Source organism: Hippocampus bargibanti, linkage group LG04 (assembly GCF_051943395.1).
Source record: "Hippocampus bargibanti isolate YZ-2025 linkage group LG04, ASM5194339v1, whole genome shotgun sequence".
NCBI classification, from domain to species: Eukaryota; Metazoa; Chordata; class Actinopteri; order Syngnathiformes; family Syngnathidae; genus Hippocampus; species Hippocampus bargibanti.
In genome coordinates, this window is record NC_142737.1 from 26,875,605 (window position 1) to 26,900,963 (window position 25,359).

Here is a 25,359-nt window from a genome sequence, read left to right on the forward strand (position 1 = left end):
CATTTACCGATGAATGCAGGGCAAATATGGTAGACAAACATTTTACTCTCGCTACTCACTTGAAATTGCTACAATTCAACATCTTGTTTGTCACTTGTTCCTACATGCAAACATCCACACAATTATTGGTTGAACTAAAAAAATTAAGGCAACAAATTGGATAATTCATGTTAATGTTCGAAGTTTTGCTATTGTGTTAAATGGCTTCACCTGGATTTCACATCAAGAGGGGTGTTCACATCATTTTGCATCAGTGCTGCACCGATGTATTTTGTTGCAATATATTTTACACCGGTGTAAATTTTGTGGAACGTTCACACATAGAAAGCTGCTTACTAAAGAGCGGCATGTTAACCTTGGTGCAGCAACGATTCCATTCACAAGGCAGTTTCTGTAATCATTTTTTCTTCTTTTTGCGCTATAGTGTGAAAAATCAGATGAAAACATCTTTCCAATATACAGTACATAATCAGATTCGAATATGTTCCATATTTTCATCAAATCCAGTTGCAAGTTAACAAGTAGACATTGCACTTAAAGCTGATATGCTCTCCATGAGAAATAAAAACAGTCAAAGGATGGCATGATGAAGCTGATTTGTTGTTCTTGTCGCTGTATTTAACAGTGATGAAAATGGAAGTGATACAGGATCGTTCGCTGTTGAATTCATGAGCATAACATTCAAATTCAGCAGAGGATACACTTTGATTAAAAAAATAAAATATAATAAAATATGCAATCATATTTTTCTCTGTACAGTCTCTGGTAATTAAAGGGATTTGTTGTTTTAACGTAAAAGGTATCAAATGATCAATGTATTTTCGAGTCCAGTCGTGCTCTACTCAAGACAGTCCATTTAGCTCGTCTGTGCTCCGACTGCACTGCAGTAGAAAACCTGCACAACTCCGTTCCATGGAGAAGATGGCCATTACTTGAAATATTGAAGTGGCATCTGTTAGACTTTCGGTGGTGGTACTGGCCTTAGTGCCTAGCAAGCAGAGAAAGAGAACATTTTATTCCAGTCGAGTGGTTAGAACGAAGACTTCACAGTGCACTGGATGTGAGTTCAAGACCCGGACTGGTCCCCCTGTGTGGAGTTTGCATGTTCTCCCCGGACCCGCGTGGGTTTCCTCCGGGTCCTCCGGTTTCCTCCCACATTCCAAAAACATGCATGGCAGGCAGATTGAACACTCCAAATTGTCCCGATGTGTGAGTGTGAGATTTTTAACTGCCCAGTAATTGGCTGGCAACCAATTCAGGATGTCCCCCGCCTAGTGCCCGAAGACAGCTGGGATGGGCTCCAGCACCCCCGCGACCCTAATGAGGAATAAGTTGTACGGATAATGGATGGATAGATGGATCTAGTATTGAAATGATAAAAATCATTATGACGGTTACAAATATGGCTACTGTGCCACAAAAATGTGTGTTGGACTAGCTAGGTATAGCAATCACTATTGCCAACCAAGGATACATTTTCGAGGCTGGACTGTTGTATTTAAGCTTTGTTTGTCCAATGCTTCACCGTAAATGACAACAGGCAGCTCATCTAAGCGCAAGGAATTGAAAAGAACATTACCTGACGGACTCCCATGTAGTTTTGGCTCGTGGGATTTGGTCTGTTCGCTGCTGCATGAGGTGGAGGAGGAGGAGCTCCTTTGGGTTTTGGCCTCTTCACCTCCAGTGATGACAGATCAATTCGACGTGGTTATGATTTGTTACATATCGACCACTTAATCAAACAGTCTATTGTAACATTACCGGTGGCACTTGGGTGGGTGGACGGGGAGCGGGTGCTTTGTTAAGATGAAAAGCAGAGCTGTCCACTGCTGGCTGCTTCCTTACTTTATGGCCACTGATACATAAAAATGACATGTTATCCTGCTGGAGTCACAAAGACTTGATGACAGTGACATGGCCAAACTGTGTTCAATGAAATGTTTGATGTTGATTTACGTTGGTAAAATGGGACTCTGGCGCTTTTTCCAGATGACAAACGCAACGGCGGCAATAATCCCCAGAACCACGAATGAAACTGTAACTGCGATGGCAACTGTTGCTCCTGCAGACAGAAACTGGATCACTTGATATGCCTCAATGCAAACTTTAAAGGACAACCGACACCATTTTTTTGTTTCCTACTGACATCAGAAAAACGTTTTATAGCATCTAAAATACCCAAAACACGCAGGCTGATATTTTTAGTGAAATGCTAAACACCAATAAAATGTTAAAAAGTGTCCCAAAACTGCCACAAAATGAGCTCGTAACTGGGGAGATTCAGAAAGTCCCGCCCCTTTGTTCCTGACGTCACAGCAGGATACTCCTTCACAAACTGCCCTGCTCCAGAATCAAAAAAATTGGTTCAGAGTTCAGATTCAGAGAAGATACTTTCTTGTTACTCATCCAGTTCTGAATATGATTCAAAAAGTTCTGAAGAGGAAAGCATAAATGTTTGCAATCGATGAAAGAAGTCCTTACGTATCAATTTGAGCCGTCTGCAAGCGATGAAACCGGTGAAGATCTGGACTCCAATGTAACGCCCAGAAAATGCCCAAGATGGCGCACAAGCTTCGTTGGAAATGGGCTGATTTTGTCTGCTGGGAATTTGTGTCAACTTACACCTTCTTTATGCGTGTTGGCTGCAATTGGCTGCGACACATGATTCACCATTGCGTTATTTCTGTAGTTTTCCTTCTAATTTTGCGATCAACACGGTGTTTTCAGACGAAAAAAAGTACCCAAAATGCATTGTGTGTCGCTTTCTCGGTCAGGGGCGTTCCGAATGTGACGTCACTTCAGGCATAGTTCGTCATCAACTCGAAAACAAGACTTCCGGAATATTCAGCGCGAGTCTTAAAACGTAAAATATAGCCAAATGCGGTGGAGTCTTTGTAAAATGCGCTCAGTAGAAGTCATTTGAAGTGATTTTACAAATTATGGACGCAGCTTGTCCAGAGGTGTCGGTTGTCCTTTTAATGGATGTTCCCGGGCTTCTAATACAGGCCGACCATTTTTTTCCCAATGAAATAATTGCAGGTACCACTGGAAAGAGAACCAAACTCGTTGTCCTTGGAGCCGCACGAAGGAGGCAACCAGCCAGGTTCACATTGACACTCGCCCCTGTGATTACACACCTGAAGAGTTGAAAGGACAAAGGCATCAAAAATACCAAATACCAAAAACAGCAACGGTTTCTGGACTGCCAGAAAAAGGAATGCTGTGTATCCATATAATGCCGATTAGAAGGATTGATCTGGTCTGGAAAGTGTCTCGAATATTTTGGATATTTTTTATTGCAATAACAGAGCAGGATCGGGACAGAACTTCATTCAATTCAATTGACAAGAGCAAATTGGCACATACAATGGGGTTTTTCTATTGCAGCACTCCAGGTAAAGACGAAAATTAAAACAATACGGTTCATATATACCAATGCAATATTCTTTCTTTTTAAAATATATAAACATGACTTTTCATTGCCATTTAGACAGACAGGAGGTGCTGAGTTTCATTCCGTCATTCCCATTTCGTGTGGAGCTGAAATGAGGAAGAGGGTTGAAGTCTCTCATGACCACTATGAGGGCACCAGAATTATAGATGTCACCCAGGACAACTGAATTTCAACATAATGCAGATCAAGTTCTGATGAACAGATGTGATTTTTGGATGTTTCAACCTGTTCCGTTCTCATTGATCATACAGAGTGAACGCTGAAAGCACCAAGCTGACTTAACTTTTATTGCAAATTTCCCCATTGCGGGACGAATAAAGGTATTCTGATTCTGATTCTGATTCTGATTGTAAAATATCTTGCAGTACAGGTACGTGACCCAGTCTCTATATCAGAAAATACACCTGACTTCCGTCATGTTTCAGTTTGTGGCCAACGGGTGGCACTGTAGGACCCCGCCTGCAGCTGCACAGGTTTTGCTCATTTTAATAATAATAATAATAATAATAATAATAATACATTTAATTTCTAAGCACCTTTCAAAACTCTCAAGGACAACTTAGTCACAGCAGCATCAGTGGCAGTTAAAAGGACTCCCGGAACGACACTTCAGTGTGGGGTCAGGCTTAATTCGTCTTGTTGTGTTTTACTCATGGTTTTGTTTGCTACTTTGGACCTGTTTGTTCGAATGACTTTGTTGTTTGAGATTTTGTTCCTGGCAACTTTATTCAATACAATTTGTCAAATACACCGTGCTCTTCCCTCCTGCCTGCATTTTTGGGATCCACCACCACCAAGCTGTCCACCTCGCACAGGGCAGGCTACCCTGGAGCCACATGCACCTCTGGAGCCACATGCTTTAGCCGCACTCTTTAGCACCATCCAGTGGCTTTTTCATGGGGGAGTATTTTTTATTTTTTTTGTGTGTGGCTCCATTGTTTTTTCGTTTTTTTTTTTTTTTTTTTTTTTTTGTTCATATATGGCTCTTTTTCAACTTTTGGGGTTGCCGACCCCTGTCCAAAGAACATCAACTTTATCTAGCCATACTATTGCTGGTATGGAAAACAACGTGTTTACTCAAATAAATAAATAAATAAATAAATAAATAAAGTAAACGTCTCCCTTTTAAAATTGACATAAAAAGCCACCTACATATGGAACGTTTAAGTGTTTTTTTAGCAGAACAATTTGGACTGTTCAAGCTGTTACACAGCATCTTTTATTTTGACTTGATCTTGGTTTTACTCCCTGGTGTTTTATACGATCTTTGTCACTGTTTTATTTCCTGTATATGATAGCTGTCCCTTTTAAGCGCTTTGTTCCAGCTCCAGTGGTTAAAGCGCTATATAAATCAATATGAATTGTATTGTATTGTAAAGAAAGGGAAACTGTTTACATTGCGATTTCCTATATGCAAGCTGTTGATGTTTCATTGTTACACCCGCCATATATTCCATCTATACACCAGGAGCTATTATGCTATAAACGAGAGCGATAGATATGATGTGGTCAATGGAAAAAAAAAAAAAAAAAGAGTTTGACACTCTTGCCTTAAATGGACACAATAGTTATTGCAGCACTTACCGCATGGCCAGGACATTTTGCTGAACAGTTTGTGTTTCTGAAAGCAACCGGAAGACTCACGCATTCATTCTCACTGCACACCTAAAAAAAGGAAAAAAAGAAAACACACACACACACACAGATGACTCTCGTGTGAGAAATGATATTCAGGTAACATTCGAGTTACGACCGGCACGATTTACGACCACCCGCCGTACTCACGACCACCAGACCCTTTTTTTTAATTATACGGCTGGCACTGCAATGCGTGAGCGGCCGGCAACGCTAACTACTATTTTGGCCAGCCAATATCTCACTCTTTTGCGTGACTACACTCAGTACATCGCATACCATCCTGTCGCATAAACCTTGCGTCGGCCATTTTGAATGGATTTCGACTTACGACCGTTTTGTCAGAACGGGACCCTGTCGTAAGTCGGATGTTACCTGTACTTTTTTTGAATGGAACTACACAGAAAATCAAGGTAAGAAAAAAAACTTGTTGCCACAGGTCACCTTTCCATCCCCACATTTGGTTCCGGTGTCCACCTGGCCGTAGTCTTTCGTATACTCTGCAAAGAAAGCTGCTTTGCAGTCACCAATTTTCACCATGCGACCATAGTTTGGGTTGTCGTTTCCATAATGGCAGAAGAGCTTCCCACAAAACACATCCCTGCATGAGCACAATAGTTTTACTGATGCAAGTATAAAATGTATACATGAGAAAATGAATGTTTACTCGTAGTGACACCGCGAATAAAGGAAGACCACTCACTCTTGCTGGCAGGGGATGTATAGTTGATTTGAGGGACGTTTGCAGAAGGCATAGTATGTTCCTCTGGTGTTCTGGTTGTAGCAGGAAGCACGAGCCTCAATCGCACCTGATGTGAACATGTCATTTATGGTCCATGTGCTTGAGAAACCCCAACCACATATTTTGCTGAGTCGCCACTTCACAATTGAAGGAACATTGACACTTACTTGCTCCGTATAATTTGATGCACTGGTCTGCTCTTTTAGGACACTGGCCATTATAACAATAACCGGAACCCTCATCGCACGGTAAGCCGTTGACATTGAATACATCCTCAGGACAGGCGGCGTTCTCCCCGTCACAATATTCTGCGAGATCACATTCATCCTGCGTCGTTCGACACTCGTGGGATCGTGGAAGTATCTTTGGAGACAACAGGATGGATTGCTCGTTAATTAGGCCATTTAAAAAAATGATTTTCTCTTTTACCAAGCGGCAAGTTGTTTTGGAAGGGGTGCAGTGACTAACTAGATGAAGCCACAATGTCAGGGGTGGAGCAGGAGTGGCATATTTACAGGATGACCGTACCCATGAAAATTTCAATTTTGGCTTTGATTAAAATTACTATTTATTTCAAATTACAACCACACATTGGATTGGATTGGATTTGCCTTTATTAGTCTCACAGTGGAGAAATTTACATTTCACAGCAGCAAAGTTATTATTCAGTTTATGGAAGACCATCCACCAGAGTTTCAGCTATTTCTGTCAATTATTTGTCAATTTATGGCTTTCCCAAGATGTTTTCCAAATGTTCACCATTTCGTTGCAAGCAAACCTGCACTCGTCTGACAAAGTTGTCAATCACTTTTACACACTCCTCTTTGTGCAGGGTGGCCCAAAACGATGCATCTTTCCAAGTCCCTCACTGGAGCAATGTTTTCTCCCAAAAGAGGAGTTTTTAAGAATTAACAACAAGCCTTTGTTTTAATATCTCAGCAATGGTGTGGATATGGCTTTTCCCTTTGGTCCTTCTCCCTTCACTGCGCTGACCCAAAACGTGAGACCGGCCTTTCCCAAATTCAAGACATTTGTGACATCACATCCAAATGGCTATGTTAAAACATTAAACCTTCAGTTAAGAGGGTACAGAAAGTGCTTAAGAATGAATGACTGTCTTGTCTTTGTGTTGTCATATAATGTATTTATTTTGGTTCTTTTGACTTCAAGATGGCACGGTGAGACTGGCTGCCTTTTTCCAGCAGCTCATGGATTTTGTTTTTCTACTTCTTTCATTCCTCTCATCTTCCTTTCATCACTTTTCTCCTGTGCAATGTAAATTCCTCCACTGCGAGACTAATAAAGGTACATCCAAGCCAAAATTTGTTGGTTCAGAGACAATCCTTTTAAATCACCACAGAATACACTTTTCAAATACTTCAGAATACAAACATTTTTGGGGGATATTGGGTGATGGCCAAACAATTGACCATTGAATGATTTTGACTTTATACTACTTTCATTGCATGTCCACGAGATCCTATACTATGGTCAACTGTTTGGCCAGCACCCAATATCCCGAAAAAAATGTTTGTATTATGAAGTATACATTTGCTACAGTTGCTGTATAGTAGACAGCAACTGCCTCACATTTGTACAACGTTGCTAACCTTGCACTTGTCACAGCATTCCCCTGCAGCACACTGGGAACCCTCACTTAGGGCACAAGTGGTAGCATTGCAGCATGGGTTGGTGCATTCCTATCAAAAGACATTGCACTCATTATAGGACCAAAGGCGCTAAGAATGCCAGAAATGCTTTTTTTGAAGTAGAGAAAAAAAATCTTGGCAGTCTTCCCTTTCCATTCCCTTCCTTTAGCTGATAGCGACCCGCAGCTACAATGAACAACTCCGAACATGTACAGTTTGCCATGAATTTTTCTGGAATGTGCAGGCGCAATAATTTTCTTCAGGCATCATGGACAAGCAAGACAGCAGTAAAAAAAAAACACCTCAATGGCAACAAATCACACTGAGGTATTACAACCTTACAACTTCGCTCTGTGGGCTAAGCCAACAATTTATCCAGTCCATCTAATCATGAACAACCTGAAAATGCATCTTGTTTTTTTTCAGATTCTTGAATGCCCCCTGAGGCATGATGCCGTGTGTTTAAATGTAGTTGGTCGTCTAATTAAAAGTAGCAAATATTTCCATCAGCTGAGGGTTTTTAGCCCTTTTCCACACATTCAGATCGGATTACAGAAGCTGCAGACTCATCACCTGCAATGCATCATAGTTAATGATTTTACTCAGGTAAAAAAAATATTTTATTAACACCATTCCAAAGGAAATAAATGCATTACCGCTTGCTATTACATTTGTAATTTACAGTGATATTGAATTAAATCACAGTGGTGCCTCATTTAGCCATGATGAAACACCTTTCATTTCAGTAATGTAATAATAAAACAGAAATGTATTATTACAATTATTGAAAGGTGTTTGTTCATTCAGAGTCCTGTCAGTATCTTTGGGCAAAAACCCAAACCAAACCCTCGGACAATGAAAAACAATGTGCTTTGCCTTATTTTAGGAAATAATAATAAGAAGAAGAAGAAGAAGAAGATTTTTTTTTAAACGCCTTTTTGACAAATTTGAAAACTTGCTATTCATTAATTTGTTGTTCGTTCTATATGTAATATGTGGAGGAGATTAAACATTCTACTAGCTTCCCCCAGTTCATAACGGCCCCCCGAGAGGAAACCGTAATTACAATGCGGCCCACGGCAAAAAATGAGTTTGACACACTTGATCTATGTTGTCATAAGGCATAAAAGCGGGAAAGGAAGCAACAAGTTAGGTTCACTAAGTATTTTGTGATGGAAATGAAAAAGATTGGCTTGATGCCTTTATTCAAATCTGTTCACCTTTTCAGGGCCACAGTCACATTGCTCTCCTTTCTCCACAAAACCGTTTCCGCAGACAGAGGGCACCACCAGACTTCGGTAGTCTGGTTTGTCCAGCATACAGCTCGGGCTGCGGCCAGTCAAGTATCTCTCATAGTCTCTGCTGCTGCAGCTACTGAAAGAGCGAGGTGTTTCCCAGCTGGTGGAACAAAGGGCAGACATGGCATTAATTAGATGTCAATTTGTGTCAGGCACACAACCACACCATTCACATAAAAATGACAAAAATAGACAAGACTTTTTTTTTCACAAGACAATGACAATCTGATGGATTATGCTGCTGACCACCCTTGTTGATGGATTTTGTTTTGTTAATTTTTTAGCAGAGGTGTTTTCTACAGTTACCCTGACCTCCTCCCACATTTCAAATGGCTTTGAGAATCTAAATAACTAAATAAATAGGTATGAATGTGACTATGACTGAGTGTAGGTGTACTGTCTGTCCACGCATGCTACAATTGACTGACAACCCGGTTCACTTACTCTACCCCGAAGGATAAGCAGTAGAAAAGAGTGGAATGTTTAAGTTACAAAATGCAGGAAGCAAGAAAGTCTGACCATATTAGGTAAAGCAACTCAGTCTCTTTAGAATCAAAACTCACTTTGCGTTGACAACAGTAAATTGCATGAGTTTGCAAGTGGCCGTTGCACTATTTCAGGGATTCCCCTTTATCACTTTCAGCACTGCGGTGAATACAATTTGTAGGTGCAACCTAAAAATCACATCAGGACTATTCTGATTTTATTGGTTTATCTTGGATGAGACAATGCACCTTAACAAAAGATAACAAACATAGCTATGTACCTAAAGTGCAAAAGTAAACAGATTTAGCACAGGGCCCATATCATCCATCAAAACAAGACATAAAATACACACAGAACGCCAATCTAATTGAAATAATAAAAAGACACATAACCAAATTGGTGTCTCATAAGTATGCAATTGAAGGTGATGATGGTGAGGAATTCTCTGATTGATCCTGAAACGTTGTTGCTCTTTTATGATAGTACTTTGCATCAAATATTGACAATCGTGATTTCCTGAGTTGCATCACACAAATATGACAATCAGGACCTCTAAAACCAGGCTTCAAGTGTCTCAATTATTTTTGGCCACTGAGTATCTTGGTTCAAATGTTCAGTGTTTGGATATCTTGGGATCTCTGTGTCATTGGTGCAGTGTCCACCATAATTTGGCAAGCTGAGATGAAAGCTGAAGTGTTCCACTCGTTTTATATTTGTGACTGCTTTATTTCCTGTCTATGATACCTGTCCATGTTAAGCGCTTTCTTGCAGCTTCGGCTGTTGTTAAAGCGCTATATAAATCAATATGTATTGTATTGTATAATTCTTTAAGTAGCAGAAGAGAGGAGGAGTCGTTTGCACAGAAGAATTTCCCTCACCGGGGGTTTGGGCTCACTTGTAGGTTTGTGAAGGGTTTGACAATTGAGAGGGACTTGCAGTCTTTTGCGGAAGCGTTGGCATCGGCCATCACTACTTCAGAGTTGAGCCCTTGCCAACTGGGAGGAAGCCTTGGTGCTCACCAAAGACAAGCTGAAGGGACAAGGCCTCGCAACAGGTCAGTGTACACCACACTGTCCTCCTAATAGGCAAAGATGCTCGGACCACTTCATGCTCCATGAAATGAGTGCAAGAGAAATGGATTGCAGTGGGTTTGATCCTCAGTCATGTCTGTGTGTCTTTGAGCAAGATACTAACCCCTGCAGTTATGATGTGGCATCAGTAGATGAATAAGAAGATAATGTCAACGTTGCTTGCTATATATAAATAAAATCATGTGATGTATCAGAATAGCGTCGATAAACAATGTAGGTTTCTTTCGCTAATTGATAACATCCATACGCCCAATCCATGTATATTTTGGTGCAAATTATTTATGCGTTGAGTTTAGAGTAATATTTAAAGGACAACCCACGTCTCCGGACTAGTTGTGTCCATAATTTGTAAAATGGCTTCAAATGACTCAGCGTATTTTACAATGATTCCACCGCATATAGCTATATTTTACGTTTTAAGACTCACGCTGAATATTCAGGAAGTCTTGTTTATGAGTTGGTGACGAATCCGTATGTGACGTCACTAAAGGACCGCCCTATGACCGTAAAAAAGACACATTGTAGCAGTCCTTCCATCACGTTAATGTATTTTGCTGTACATGTGTTGTCTGGGGACCTCGTGTTGCACCCAAAAGCCGCCAGAAGGCCAGAAGAGGGCGTCCAAGCGCCATATAAGGAATTTATCAGCCTGTGGAAACGGAGGTGGCCACTGGAGGTCGCCATTTTGTGCCTCTTTTTTTTGGGTGAGAGATTGTCCCCCAACGTTGCCTCAAAATGGCACAAATAAATTCTTTAATCGTGTCATGAGCGAGTTGACAGCTGGGCGGGGCCTCCGCTCCCGACGTCCACCAGCTACTGTCAATTCCCTCATCACTGACTGTTGGACATTTAAACCCGACGTTGGCACTTACCCAGCGTCGGAAGATACTACGCCGTATCGTATGCTGTTTTGCACCCTCGTGTGCCTTTTTATTTTTTCTTCTCGCTAGTGAGGTTGGGCGGATTTCCCCCGCTCACCCACTAGCTTTGCTGTTTGTCACGTTTTGTTCTACAAGTTTTTTCCGGGTCCGTATTATATCGGACCCGCGCTTTTTGTTAATAAATCATGTGGCAGCACCAACGCCTCTGTCACCTGCATAGCGATCCACCCCAATTACTACGTTCCAATTCGTCAGCTGCTACTGTCGCCGGCGGAACGTTATAAATCGATTGCAAACATGTATCATTTCCTCTTTAGAACTATTTGAATCATATTCATAACGGGATGTGTAACAAGAAAGCATATTATCCGAATCTGAAACCATTGTTTTGATTCACAAGCAATGCAAGACGTCTTGGCGTGACGTCACGAACTGGGGGCGGGACTTTCTGAAAATGCCCAATTCGCAGCTCAATTTCTTTGCAGATTTTGGTAACTTTAAGTCATTTTTATTGGTGTTTTGCATTTGACTAAAAATACCATACTGCATGTTTTGGGTATTTTAGATGCTATAAAACGTTTTACTGGTGTCAGTTAAAAAACAAAAAAGTGACGTTGGTTGTCTTTTAACTGGCTAATTATTGCTAAACATCCATTAAGTCCACAAAGGCATTTGACACTGCTTTAAATCCAGAAAAGCTGTCCTATGCCTCTGTGAAGACAATATGCTGCTTTTACGGGTGGCAAATATACTGGTTATAACTTGCAATGCATATAGATGAATCTGTGTATATCTCAATAAATGTCAACCATTTCAGGTTCAGCGATTATTGCGGTGTACTGGGTTAATGTAATGCGGAATTCTGCTTTTGGCACATTTGTTACAAAATGCCTGATTCGTGGCTGATGAGTACAGTCACACCTTGACTAACTTGGCCACTGATGTACACTATACTGTATATTGATGATATGAACATATATGAACAACAAGGTGTGTTCCACGTATGTATTTTGGGGTTCGTAGTCAGGGACAAGGTGTATTTGTAGCAATTGATAGAGGTAAATTATTGCCTCATTTTCAACAGATAACATGTATTTTGTCATTGCGTGTTGTAACACTGACATATCTTGCCAATAGTTGTTGAGGAAACATGCACGCTGCTTTTTGCGTGTATTGTGAATGCTGCCACATCTCAGAGGTTCCTTACCTCAATGACGCAGCCATGACGCAGCTACCTCCAGAGCAGATACAAGCACTGGAGTCATCGTGATTCATGCCAAGATTATGGCCCATCTCATGGGCCAACGTGGCTCCCACGGCAATGGCCCGATTATTGTGGTCCTGCGAGACACCGATGTGTCAATATCCTCAATGTCAAAATCAGTGAGATTCCTCAATCTCTCTGGTTCTGCTTTATTTCAAAAAATGCGACGTTATTTTTGTAGCGCATGTTTTGCAATTGATGAGAAATATCCACTTCCTTATGCACAATCTTGTGAGAAAGCAAGCATTTTGTTTCATGAAATGGGGTTCATGCAAAAACATAAGATGAATTCAAAAATTGTAAAAATATGGTCTTGATTTGCAAGGTGGGGCGGCCCGGTAGTTGAGTGGTTAGCACACCGGCTTCACAGTGCAGAGGTCGCCGGTTCGCGTCCCGGTCCGGCCTCCCTGTGTGGAGTTTGCATGTTCTCCCCGGATCTGAGTGGGTTTTCTCCGGGTCCTCTGGTTTCCTCCCACACTCCAAAAACATGCATGGCAGGCAGATTGACCACTCCAAATTGTCCCTAGGTGTGAGTGTGAGAGTGACTGTTGTATGTCTTTGTGTGCCCTGCGATTGGCTGGCAACCAATTCAGGGTGTCCCCCGCCTCGTGCCCGAAGACAGCTGAGATAGGCTCCAGAAACCCCCGCGACCCTAATGAGGAATAAGCGGTACGGAAAATGAGATGAGATGAGAGATGAGATTTGCAAGGTGGTGGTGGACCTCAAAAACAGCAGGCAGAAGGGAGGAGCTGTGTTTATTTGACAAATTGTATTGAATTTAGTTGACAGGAACTAAATCAAAAACAAAGTCATCACAATAAAAAAGTCCAAAGTAACAAACAAAACCGTGACTAAAACATGACTGAAAACAAAGCAAACCAGACAACACAAAACAAACCTGACAAAGTGAAACAAACAATGACCCGAATGGTCGTTTTGGGAGTCCTTTTAACTCCCACTGATTAAAACGGATTTTTGTGTTTGTTTTTTCCAGGCAACGTTCCTTCAGATTCATACTTATAGCCATGATATGCTCTGACAGACTACGGCCACTACGCAAACGGAGCGGGGATAAGTGGTTTGGTAAATGGATTGATGATAGAGTTATCTCATTGGCAAAATGGATGATCAATTTTCGGATATTTGTTAAGATTGAAAACAGTCAAATGATGTTTCCTCTGAAAACAGTGAATTTTCACTATTTTTACTCTGCATGCTAAGCCAAAGTGTAGAACAATTAGCGACGGCATACATTTGAAATGTTTTGTGCTGATATGCATACCCACCTCCATAATTCATGTGTATGCACTCAAATAATTTCTTTGTCTTTTGGGATCACACAGATTGCATGATTCTCTTTGACATATTATGTTCAGGTAGTCAAAGGTTGCATTCAGCATGTGTCTGCCAATGTGTGCTCAGTATTTTAAGTAGAACACCCACATCTCACCTGAATCGGTAGAAGCGGTTGCTGTCGTAAGGCTCACCTGCACAACTCCAACAGAATGACCAGAACACAGAGTCCCAATGTACGCCAGTCCCACCGTTGCTCCCTCAAAGTCAATGCCACTGAGTGCAAAATGGGGAGAGGGGGGGATCTTTTGAATAAAAGGTAGATTTTCTCAACCATAGTCTTTTGTTATCTTTTTAAAAAATAGGATGGGGTTGTTGTCATTGGAATTAGAAATTCCTTATATGTCACATATTCGCTCAATAACGCAAGACTCACTGTCTGTTGTCATATGTTTTGTTTGTGAAAAGTAAGTAATTTGAGTGTGTGTAGGACACTTCTGTTAAGGTGTCAAATTGAATCTGTTTCAGAGTCCATGGGCATAGCAATACATGGCAGCAGGAAGTCAAGCTTCCCTTTTATTTACCACCAAAAAGATGTGTAAGATGGGTCGATTTTATTGTTGTACCACAGATCTGACACTGAAGAGCTTTTCCACGCATGATTTATCCTGTATCGGTGATTCCAAAAACTCACGAAATCGCACGCTGGTGTTGTACCAATTCGTTAAAGAGAATCCATTCTAACCTGATAAGATGCGCATTGTCATGTTGTTTTCTCTTGACCAGCACAGAATTCCTCCATGTCATGAAAGCATTTAGGTTAGCTCCAGCCGGGGGAGTGATGGAGATCAAGTCACCATTGGACCAGATCTCCAGCCCAACAAGAGCAATAAAGGTCCTCAGGGGCTTGTACACCTGCACACAGTGAGTGCCAAAGTGAGGTAATCAAAATAATCAAACACTCCTTTTTCAAATAAGATCGGATAAAATAAGTTAAGAAATGATAACGTTACAGGTGATATTGTTTATATCAGCATTGCCTTACCAAGTTGACAAAATTAACAACTTCGAATATCCTCTTTCTCAGGGCCGTCTGATCCTTATTCATCTTCACGTACTGAAACCACATAACCATTTCAGAGAATGTTCACATTCCATGAGTCATAAAAGCAATACTGCATGTGGAAATCTAAAAATGGGATGTATGAAAGGGTATGTATGCTTGTATGCCCGTATATAATCAAGGGGGTAAAGAAAATTGCTTCAGATTGGATGACGGTGTCTTTTGTGTTGTGTCACATTATTCATTATTTTTTTTATTGTTTTGACTTCAAGATGCCGCCTACTTCTTCTTTTCCTTTCCTCTTCCGTTCATAACTTTGCTGCTGCTAAATTTCTCTCCTGTGTGACTAATAATCCAGTAATCTACCGTATTTTCCGATGTATAAAGTGCACCGGAGTACAAGGCGCATCCCCAATTAATGAAAAAACAGTTTTCCAAAAAGAATATAAAATATGTAAGTTTTCCAAATATAAGGCATACCACATTATAAGGCGCTACAGTAGAGGCTAGGGTTATGCACTACCTCCCCTACAGAGGAGAATGGAGTCGGTGGCTGCTGACGGTCGTTGCGAGACCTGTTGTGGCTCAATATTACTTCACATAGAAGGTGCACATGCGTATAATGCACAGGGTCGTTTGTCTTTTGAAGAAAATTAAGCCTTTTGGGTGCGCCTTATACAACGGAAAATATGGTAATCTAATCCCTCCGATAAAAAAAAGAATTGCTTCCAGGTATTTCTGGTGACATTCGGTGTGATCTTACCTCCCGGTTATCAGCAACAAGGTAGAGCTCAATGTACTTCTGTTGGTGAACAATAGATTTGCCCTGAAATAGGAGAAGAGAGTAAAAAAATAATGCTCATATACTGCCATGAAAACACCACATTTTCATTACATCTGCCTACAAAACAGAATCTCTGTGGCAGCAGGCAACTATAAAATGCAACATCTGACGTCAGTTCCATTCTAGGATTAGACCGTGATTTTTAGCTTGCAAATTTTACAGACTGGCACAGTCGAGCGTTTGCATGTAAGTGTCATGGAAATGGTTTACAAACCGCTGATCTGGAACGACTGCGGCTCGTTGGGGGCTCAAAATCTGTGCTCCATGTTGTATTGGTGACACCACACACCGCGGGTGTGTGGTCCTCCTCTTTGAACTTGGTCACGGCATGATCCCCCTCATCATCGCCAGTGAGAGGCTCAATTAAGTACCTCTGGGCTGATGTCCTGAAATAACCCCTAAAAAATACATTTGGCAAATTACAAATACTATGGGCAAAAGTCTGAAGATTCGTTCAATTGTTTAATGCTAGCATACGCATATATTTGGAAAATTGCATGCGCCCAACTTGATTTTGGAAAAGAACCCTTTTCTTAGAAGCATGACAGTGTCACATTCTGTTTTGCGACCAATGGGTGGCACTGACTATTGAGTGTCGGGTCATTGTTTCGTCTTGTCTGGTTTGCTTTGTTTTCAGTCACGTTTTAGTCATGGTTTTGTTTGTTACTTTGGACCTTTTTGTTCTGATGACTTTGTTGTTTTAGATTTCGTTCCTGACAACTTTATTACAGATAATTTGTCAAATATGCCCTGCTCCTCCCTTCTGTCTGCTTTTTTGAGGTCCACCACTGCCTTGCAGTTCGTGACAGACAGACTGATCAAGGTACACAAAGGAACAAAAGCACAATTTTGTTGTGGAGGAAATCCACTGACCCGGAGAGAACCCTGACTTTATCGACCTTTGGGTCGGGGACAAAAATGTCACTGGCACGCCATCTTCCTTGTCAGACTCAAGAAAGCAAATGTGTGGATACAGTATTATGCAACATTCACCAAGTAGTTTAAAACACACACACACATACACACACACACACACACACACACACACACATAATTGCTGGTTACATGACGGACAGCATCCAGACACCAATAAGTCAATTTAAAAGTTGGAAAAAAAGAAGGGTAAAAACTATAAAAGAGGAAAGGGTTGACAACTCCATATTTTCATTGTTTTTGCTAAACCAATGAATGATTTTTGACTATGACATTGAATGGTAATTGCAAATCTTACCGAAGTCCGTCACACGTGCTGATGCTAACCGCAGAGTCACTTTCATTCACAATCTTCCCGTGATAGTAGCAGTGATCCTAATGATGATGAGACAATCTATTAATTTCACACTCATAATAGCCTCTAAGGGAAGTCATTAACTCATTCAGTGCCAGACGTGCAAAAATGTGTCCACTCCAGCGCCAAGGTTTTTGTCATTGTCCAGGACCCACAGAATATTGAGTTTTAGAACTACATGAATATTCAATTCAGCATAATAAACCTTAGCCTTTATTCTTTCATCAGAAAAAAAAGTTAATTCCCAAGTTATATGGGTCATATGAGATGCAAGAAAAAGTGGAAAGACGCTTTTATCCTCTCCTCTTTTATCTAGAACTGCTTCATGTAACAAAGAGGGTACAGAAAGTGCTTAAGAATGAATGACTCTCTGTGTCTTTGTGTTGTCATGTTATTTATTTAGTTCTTTTTGTTCTTTTGACTTCAAGACGGTGCCGCGCGAGTGGCTGCCTTTCCAGCAGCTCATGTATTTTGTCTTTCTACTTTCATTCCTTTCATCACTTTGCCGCTGTGAAATGTAAATTTCTCCACTGCGAGACTAATAAAGGCAAATCCATCCATCCAAGTAGGGGCGACTGTACCAAAGGCAAATGCTGCCCCCTCGTGGGAGGGAAAACATTGCCAGAGGTCTGACCACAGCTTTATCAGAAGTCCCCCTCCTCGCAAGAAAAACCAAAACGAGAAACAAATTCTGCAATGGCGCTCCACATCATATTTTCAATTCCCAAATAATAATGGTAAGTGAATGAGTGAATAATGGTAGTGAATGAGTTAATGACAGCCCAGATGTCATTTCTTTTATTTTAATTTGCATGCATCCCACATTTGGTGAATTTGTAAGCAATAAATATACTTACAATGTCATTTGGAAAAATGGTGACTTGTTTCCCATCTCCTTGGTAAAAGGTCTCCGTGTAGTCTTCAGTGAGTAAGTCACTGATCAAGAAAATAAAAACGTATATTATCGGTCATATGTGACGAGCATATGTGAAATGCGCTATTTTGTGCAAAATCATGGAAATAGCATTTCATTGCAGTTTTTAATAGCATAGACAAAAACCATAAAAAGCTGAAACATAATTTGGTGAGAAGATCAAAAATCATGAAGTGCGACAGACGGCCACTGCTTACTTGGGCATTTGCATTCAACCACAATGGCTAACAAAATACCACTCTTGACATAAGCCAAGACGGCTTTGAATGTCTCTGAATAAATCAGGGCTTACTTGTTTTTTTCTAAGTGCATTTCAACGTCTCTTCCTTCTACAGTCATTGCATATCTAATGGTCTCTGGCCTGACGTTCTGCTGCAGAGGAAGAAAATAAGGGTTACTCCAAAACAAATATTATACGTTATTCTTCTCCATCTGAGTTAGACCGCTGCTAACGTGTACTGTATGTGACAAATACGTGTTGAACGAGGGTAATAAACAATAAATGGAGCCGTAACTATTGTCATGGCTTTGAATCGATTACAATTAGACAGCTCCACTTTTCTTTGAAGATGTTTCTCCTCTCACCTGAGCAGGCTTCAACGGGTCATACAACAAAGCCAAGACAGCGGCGTATCGATAAAGTGCTTTGAGAATGAAATAAGATGGTTGAAAGTGGCACACCGTCCACTTCAGATCATTTTCTATTTTATGTGTTTTGTAATTGTTTTCCAAGAAATCAAACTGAGAAGTCATCCAATCTATACTGTCACTGTAACTTCAAATGACATATTTAATGAGGCTGGAGGAGTTGCTTGATACTTTGTACTGTTTGCTCACCAAGGTGTCTCTTCTTCTGATAAGGTGAAGTCTGACAGGTCGAACGAGCTCGTAGTCCTTTCCACCCTCAAAGACGGGAGTATTGCTATCTGTTGAGATGGAACAAGTATTTTTCTGCTTTGTGATGAGGTACAATCAAATACTGTATGTTTTATATAACGCTCCAATCATATACAGTGATACCTCAGCTTCCGAATGTCTCAGCTCACTAACCGTTCGCCTCACGAACATTAAAAGCGCGAGCATATAGTTTCGGCTGACAGCGGACGAACCAAACCACACAGAGCGTCACGGTGGCTGGCGGACTAATTTTCAGCGGAAGAACGCCAAACTACACGGTCGAACAACGCCACGGTGACTGGCAGATTAGTTTTCATCACCTCCTTTCTATGAGTGGGGACGAGGTTTGTTATCGAGGATACATTTGCTATTATGGGACCGAAAAAGACCTCAGCACAGCACTAGTGTTAAGCCGATCAGGACACAGAAGAAAATTACGGTGGAGCAGAAAAAGGCGATCATCGAAAAACACGAATGAGGTGTGCGTTTGTGTGACTTAGCGTTCAAGTACCATTACGCTAAGAAGTCTACCATTGCTACCATCCTTCAGACAAGGAAGCTATTCAGGGTGCGTGTGTGGCTTACTGTGTTTCTGTGTAGTCTAAGAAACAGTCTCAGGCAATAGAAGAGGTTGAAAAACTTCCCTTGATTTGTATCAATGAAAAGAAGCTAGCAGGGGACAGTGTGAGTGAGGGTATTATCACTGAGAAAGCACGGCAACTTCACTCAGATATCATCAAGAGGCAACTACATCAACGACCATCACAAAGGTAAATAAAACAACTTTATTATACAGTACCGTATATTTGTTTAATTGCAATACAATAGCACATTTATTATACATAAAATAAGCTATATTTTGTGTAGTTTTAAGGCTTATTCAGTAGAAAATTATGTTTTATGGGGACCTGGAAATGGATTATTCTCATTTTTAATGGTTTCCTATGGGAAATTAATGTTTGGAAGACACACTTTTCGCCTTACACACACTTTCTGGGAACCAATTAAGTTTGTAAGCTGAGGTATCACTGTATATAGTATCCTATAACCTCCCAATTTGCCTTCACTGAGAAATCCTGTACATTACACAAAAAAATACTATGCACGTTATATCCCTTTTAAAATAATTTTAGCATTCCACTACACGTGTGGTTTGAAAACATATATTATATTGAATTATAATGCACAACTTTCCATCCAATTTATGACAGAAAAGGGTGTGGGCGGGGCAATTAGGTATAGGTCAGTAGGCAGTGTTTAATGCTGGACACATCATGGAAAATGGAATCAAAGAGTACACCTTCAAGACGTGAAAATGTAGCCACACTTCAACATTTTTTCATTCATTCATTTTTTTCCCCAAAGCGTTTTTTTCCTCAATAAGGTTGTGAGGCGTGCTGGCACTGCTGTCACTGGGCAGCAGGCAGGGGAAATTCTGAAACGGTGGCCAGTCACTCGCAGGGTGCACAGAAACGAACAAACGTTCACGCTCACACTTTCACCTAGTGACAATGTGAAGTGTTCAATCAGTCTGCCTTGCATGTTTTTGGAATGTAGGAAGAAACTGGAGTACCCGGAGAAAACCCATGCAGCTCGGGGAGAGCAGGCAAACTCGACAAAGGGAGGTCATAGCTGGAATTGAATCCGGCTTCTCTGCACTGTGAAGTCGGCATGCTAAACTCTCCACTACCTTGCCGCCCTACACTTCAACATGTGAACAAAATATGAATTGGAGTTGCCTTTATTAGTCTTGCAGTGGAGACATTTACATTTCATGGATTTATGGAAGTACAAACTGTAAGGATACTCAGGAAAAAAAGCATGCTGAGCCTCAAATACAGTATTCGGATATGATACTGACAAAAAAAAAAGGAACACGATTTTTTAAAAACATGCCTTGACAGCAACTTCATGTCACTCGGAATGTTTGATTGACGAGTTTGACTTGATCTGGCAAGTTCACAAAGGTAATCATCCTTATTACCATTATTATTACAGCCTACTAATCACATTTATTTTCGGTCACTCAATGACACCACTGAAATAGGCTATCACTTGCTGTCGTCTATTACACAATGTGCAGAAATTGCTTGATGCTGAATGCCTTTAAGAAAATAACTTTTGAAAGTAAATTACAGTTTACAGGTAGGTCGAGAAAACAGAAGAGGAACGGTAGAGGCTGGAGTTATTAATTAGCTCAGCACAATGAAGTGAAGAGTACACAAACTTACCAGATTGCTTGAGTGAGGCATTTAGAATGAGGACACAGAATAAAAGCTTTGGTATCATTGTTCTTAGCGCAAACCGAGCAGACAGAGGCGCCATTCAATTTTATTCTCCCCACCTGCATGTTTTGCTGCTGCTCCTGTGAGGCCACACCTTCACTCGCACGCAATCTGGTACCCGTCACACTTTACTTCCTGGTTGACATCAAATATTCCCACGGCTGACAACTGGCCCGAACACGCCTCTGCTGTACTCCAGGAATGTCGGAAGCGAGTCGGCAGATGAGTTGATCGTCTGAATCAGGTGTGTTGCAGCCAGGAGAGCTGGACCCTGTGAACGCCCCCCCCCCCCCCCCCCAGGTCCCCGCCCAGAATCCTCTTTCGCGGACCCCAAGTTTTAACATTAGTCGGCACTCCTGGTCCTGGAGGGCCAGTCTCCTGCATGTTTTCCAAGTCTCCCTGTTACAATACACCTGATTCAAATGAGCAGGTTCAGTATTGTAACAGGGAGACTTGGAAAACATGCAGGAGGGTGGCCCTCCAGGACCAGGAGTGCCCACCCCCCTGCATTAGTGGCTCTCGCGATTTCCTCACAAGGCCCTGGAAATTGTCTGCTTGTATGTGTGTGCGTGTGTGTCTGTTTGTTCATGTGTCAGTGTGCGTGTTCGTGCGCGTGTGCGTGTGTGTGTGTGTGTGTGTTTGTGTGTGTGTGTGTGCGTGTGTGTGTGTGTGTGTGTGTGTGAGTGTGCGTGTGTGTTTTCTTTTCAGCGTTTGTCTAAAACTTATTCTGAAGTGACACAAGGTGGAAGGTACTGATATTCTGTCAACACAAAAAACTGCTGTTGGCAACCGAAGCCAATTCCAAGAAAAAAAAAAACCCATCAGTATTATTTTTATGAGGATGGGGCGCTGCTGACCTCGACTCGGGACATTGTGAGCCTGTGGGCATCGTACTTTGAAGAGCAAGGCCCCAGGGGGGGATGACACGCCTCTGCCACATCGCAGGAGAGTGCCTCTGGGTTGGCAGACCGGGGTGGTGGTCCCCCTTTTTAAAAAGGGGGACCGGAGGGTGTGTTCCAACTATAGACGGATCACACTCCTCAGCCTCCCTGGTAAGGTCTATTCGGGGGTTCTAGAGGGGAGGGTCAGTTGAAAAGTCGAGCCTCACATTGAGGAGGAGCAGTGTGGTTTTCGTCCCGTGGAACAGTGGACCAGCTCTACACCCTTAGCAGGGTCCTCGAGGGTGCATGGGAATTCGCCCAACCAGTCGACATGTGCAATGGGGACTTGGAGCGGAGCTTTCCAACTCTCTCTGGAGCGTTTCATAGCCGAATGTGAAGTGGTTGGGATGAGAATCAGCACCTCCAAATCTGAGACAATGGTTATCAGTCGGAAAAGGGGTGGAGTTGCAGTATCTTGGAGTCTTGTTCACGAATGAGGGTATGAAGGAGCGAGAGATCGACAGGCGGATCGGTGCTGTGTCTGCTGTGATGCGGACATTGTATCGATCTGTCGTGGTGAAGAAGGAGCTGAGTTAAAAAGCAAAGCTCTCAATTTACTGGTCGATCTACGTCCCAACTCTCATCTATGGTCACGAGCTATGGGTCGTGACCGAAAGCACAAGATGCCGAATAGAAGCGGTCGAAATGAGTTTTCTCCGTAGGGTGTTCGGGCTCTCCCTTAGAGGTAAGATGAGAAGCTCGGTCATTCGGGAGGGGCTCGGAGTCGAGCCGCTTCTTCTCCACATAGAGAGGAGCCAGATGAAGTGGCTCGGGCATCTGTTTAGGATGCCCCCTGGGCGCCTGTCTGGTGAGGTGTTCAGAACATGCCCCACTGGCAGGAAACCCTGGGGACGACCCAAGACACGCTGGAGAGACTATGTCTCCCAGCTGGCCTGGGAACACCCCGGGGTCTGCCAGGATGAGCTGGAAGAAGTGGCTGGATAGAGGGAAGTCTGGGCTTCCCTACTGAAGCTGCTGCCCCTGTGATAATTTTTATTTTTTATTAAGCACTGGGCCATCTGGACATGTCTTAAATGCACAGTTGCACTGCTTAAGAAGCATATTAGATATCGATGAGAAGGTTTCTTCAGCCGTCATCTGTACAAATTTGAAGGTTTCAGACGTTTTCGCCTCCTATCCAAGAGGCTTCGTCAACGAACGTGTGTCTGTGTCTCCTGGATAGGAGGCGAAACGTCCGAAACCTTCAAATTTGTACAGATGACGGCTGAAGAAACCTTCTCATCGATGGACCACTCCTGTACGACTGAGAGCTTACATGACGCATGTCAGATATCATTATTCAATTAATACGTGAAGCACCAGGGGGTGAGATGTGAGACAGGACCGGGTCACCAATTTTGTTCATGGTTTGCAGAACGTCTAATCTTCTAAACAGTTATCTTATTTTTATTATTTTTATTCCTCATATCAGAATTTCATTTCTCAAAACTACACTTCTTCAATCTCAACATCAGTGTCCCATTTGTGCACACCCAAAAAGCCATTTCTCATTTCTTGGACAAGTTGCAAATTATTTACAGCAACCAAACAAATGTTGTAATATTCAATTATCAATTGCCCATGTCATGTTGATGAAATCTATTAAAATGTTCAATTGTCTCATGCCACATAACATTTTAGTGTGAGTTCATGGTGTAGTTCATTTCATGCAAAATAGATGATACAACTTGTAATCAGATCCATCCATCCATTTTCCCATCCGCTTCATCCTCACAATTGTCGCAGGGGGGTGCTGGCGCCTATCACAGCTGTCTTCTGGCAGTAGGCAGGGGATACCCTAAAACGGCTACCAGCAAATTGCAGGGCACCTACAGACAAACAACTATGAGCACTGACACTCACAAAAGGAATACAATCCACTTTTATTTAGGCAGAACTTTCACCGCCGCGTCAGCAAGAACAACATACATTGAGTTTGTGACCGTTGCTCTTTTTGATGGCCAACATACTGTGTGTCAATAATACTACATTAATAATACATTTTATTGAAAAGCGCATTTCAAAACTGTCAAGGACACTTTGCAGTCACATTGACACGTTTTTTGAAGCAGTGGTAGGATATATGAGCAGCTTCTCCTTTTTAGACTGAAATGCCTCAACTACCAAAACTGCCAAATTCTGCATTGCGTCAGCATAAGCCAAAGCGCTTGCTCAAGAATGTAATTTCCACTTATATCATTTGCACGTCATTGATTTCATAAGTTTCATTGTATCAAATTATTAAGAGTGAGCGCTTCACTGAAGCTCCCTCCCTGACCTCTGTCTTGCACACGACACGCATGTTATAAAAAATATTATATATAATATTAATATATAATATTTTGTTATAAAAAAAGACAAAGACAATATTGTCAATGCGTCTGTTCTTCTTGCTACAGTCCTGGATGAATCTGAACATTTGCTCAACGTGTGTGCAGGATGTTGCTAGCACAGCATGTTTCTTTGATCTTTATCCAGTACGTTGATGATTCTACCTACTGTCAGATTTTGTTTTCGATGTTTTGCTTGTTTTCTGTACTCCGCCAGAGAGACACTGGAACAACAGTGCCCTGTATTTGCATTATAAACATTTGTACCGGCGACTGCCCAAAGATGACAAGCCTGCAAATAAGAAATCTTCAAAGGTTCAAAGACAGAGACGTCACTTTACACTCCAGTTTTACAATATCTCAATGTGGTTTTATCTGTGTTTTTCAGGTTATTAACACAATCATAAAACCCAGAGATTTATTGACATCCATTCATTCTCTCATGTTGAGGACATAACCTAACGAAAGAATGACTTTGGCGTCATGGAGACACCAGATTGTGGTCAAATAAAAAGTCGCAATCCTACAGATCTGATGCTGCTTGATTGGCTTCTATTCACTGACAATACATTGAAAATTCTTTCCAACCGACACCATTTTTTTGTTTCCCACCTGACATCAGAAAACATTTTATTGCATCTAAAATAAAATAGAAGTCCAAGATGGCGCCCGAGTAGGCAGCCTCAGCAAGTGCTCTCATGAGCCTTGCTTTTTTTGGTTGTTTTTGTCTTGTTTTGTGTTTTCTTTTGTCACTTTGTGTTGTTGTGCGTCGTGTGGAACGGATACGGATTGTTTTTTAGCATTTTTGACCACAACATTCATCAAGGATGAGACTGTGCTGAGCGGTTGCGCCTTTTCGGCAGCATGAATATGCCAGTACTGTTTTTGAATGGGAGGAATGTCGGTGCCATTCGACTGTCATCGCTGGACACCGAAGGGGCCATTGTGCTTTTTTGCGCCTGTAATGGGCAGCATCTTCACAGC

The 25,359-nt window shown here is 41.7% G+C and overlaps 1 protein-coding gene across 5 annotated transcripts; it reads right to left on the bottom strand.

The window, feature by feature from the left end:
- Positions 1-596: 596 nt before the first annotated feature.
- On the bottom strand, positions 597-21,368 carry adam28 (ADAM metallopeptidase domain 28). Of its 5 annotated transcripts, none has more exons than XM_088994950.1 (22): positions 21,051-21,368; positions 18,760-18,848; positions 18,215-18,291; positions 17,846-17,924; positions 16,932-17,008; positions 15,915-16,098; positions 15,620-15,682; positions 14,839-14,910; positions 14,539-14,708; positions 13,988-14,069; positions 12,444-12,577; positions 8,701-8,878; positions 7,442-7,531; positions 5,999-6,194; positions 5,793-5,898; positions 5,534-5,690; positions 5,039-5,119; positions 3,044-3,137; positions 1,957-2,062; positions 1,762-1,855; positions 1,580-1,678; positions 597-988 (listed from the first exon to the last, which is right to left on the bottom strand). In XM_088994950.1, the coding sequence occupies exons 1-22, from the start codon at positions 21,142-21,144 to the stop codon at positions 956-958; spliced, it is 2,355 nt and encodes a 784-aa protein (XP_088851076.1). In that variant the 5' UTR covers positions 21,145-21,368; the 3' UTR covers positions 597-955. The 5 variants fall into 5 exon arrangements, with proteins under 5 accessions (XP_088851076.1, XP_088851077.1, XP_088851075.1 ...); XM_088994951.1 differs by having other exon boundaries at positions 1,580-1,672; positions 18,215-18,294; XM_088994949.1 differs by having other exon boundaries at positions 18,215-18,294; positions 21,051-21,367.
- Between the last annotated feature and the right edge of the window lie 3,991 nt (positions 21,369-25,359).

Bases quoted from the DNA above. Each gene is read 5' to 3' on its own strand.
- adam28 (XM_088994949.1), bottom strand. From the start codon at position 21,144: ATGGCGCCTCTGTCTGCTCGGTTTGCGCTAAGAACAATGATACCAAAG. The intron at 16,099-16,931 runs GTAAGATTTGCA...TGTATTTTTTAG, and splicing joins AGCACGTGTGACGGACTTCG to GGGTTATTTCAGGACATCAG. The intron at 12,578-13,987 runs GTGAGCCTTACG...GGTGTCTCGCAG, and splicing joins ATTCTGTTGGAGTTGTGCAG to GACCACAATAATCGGGCCAT.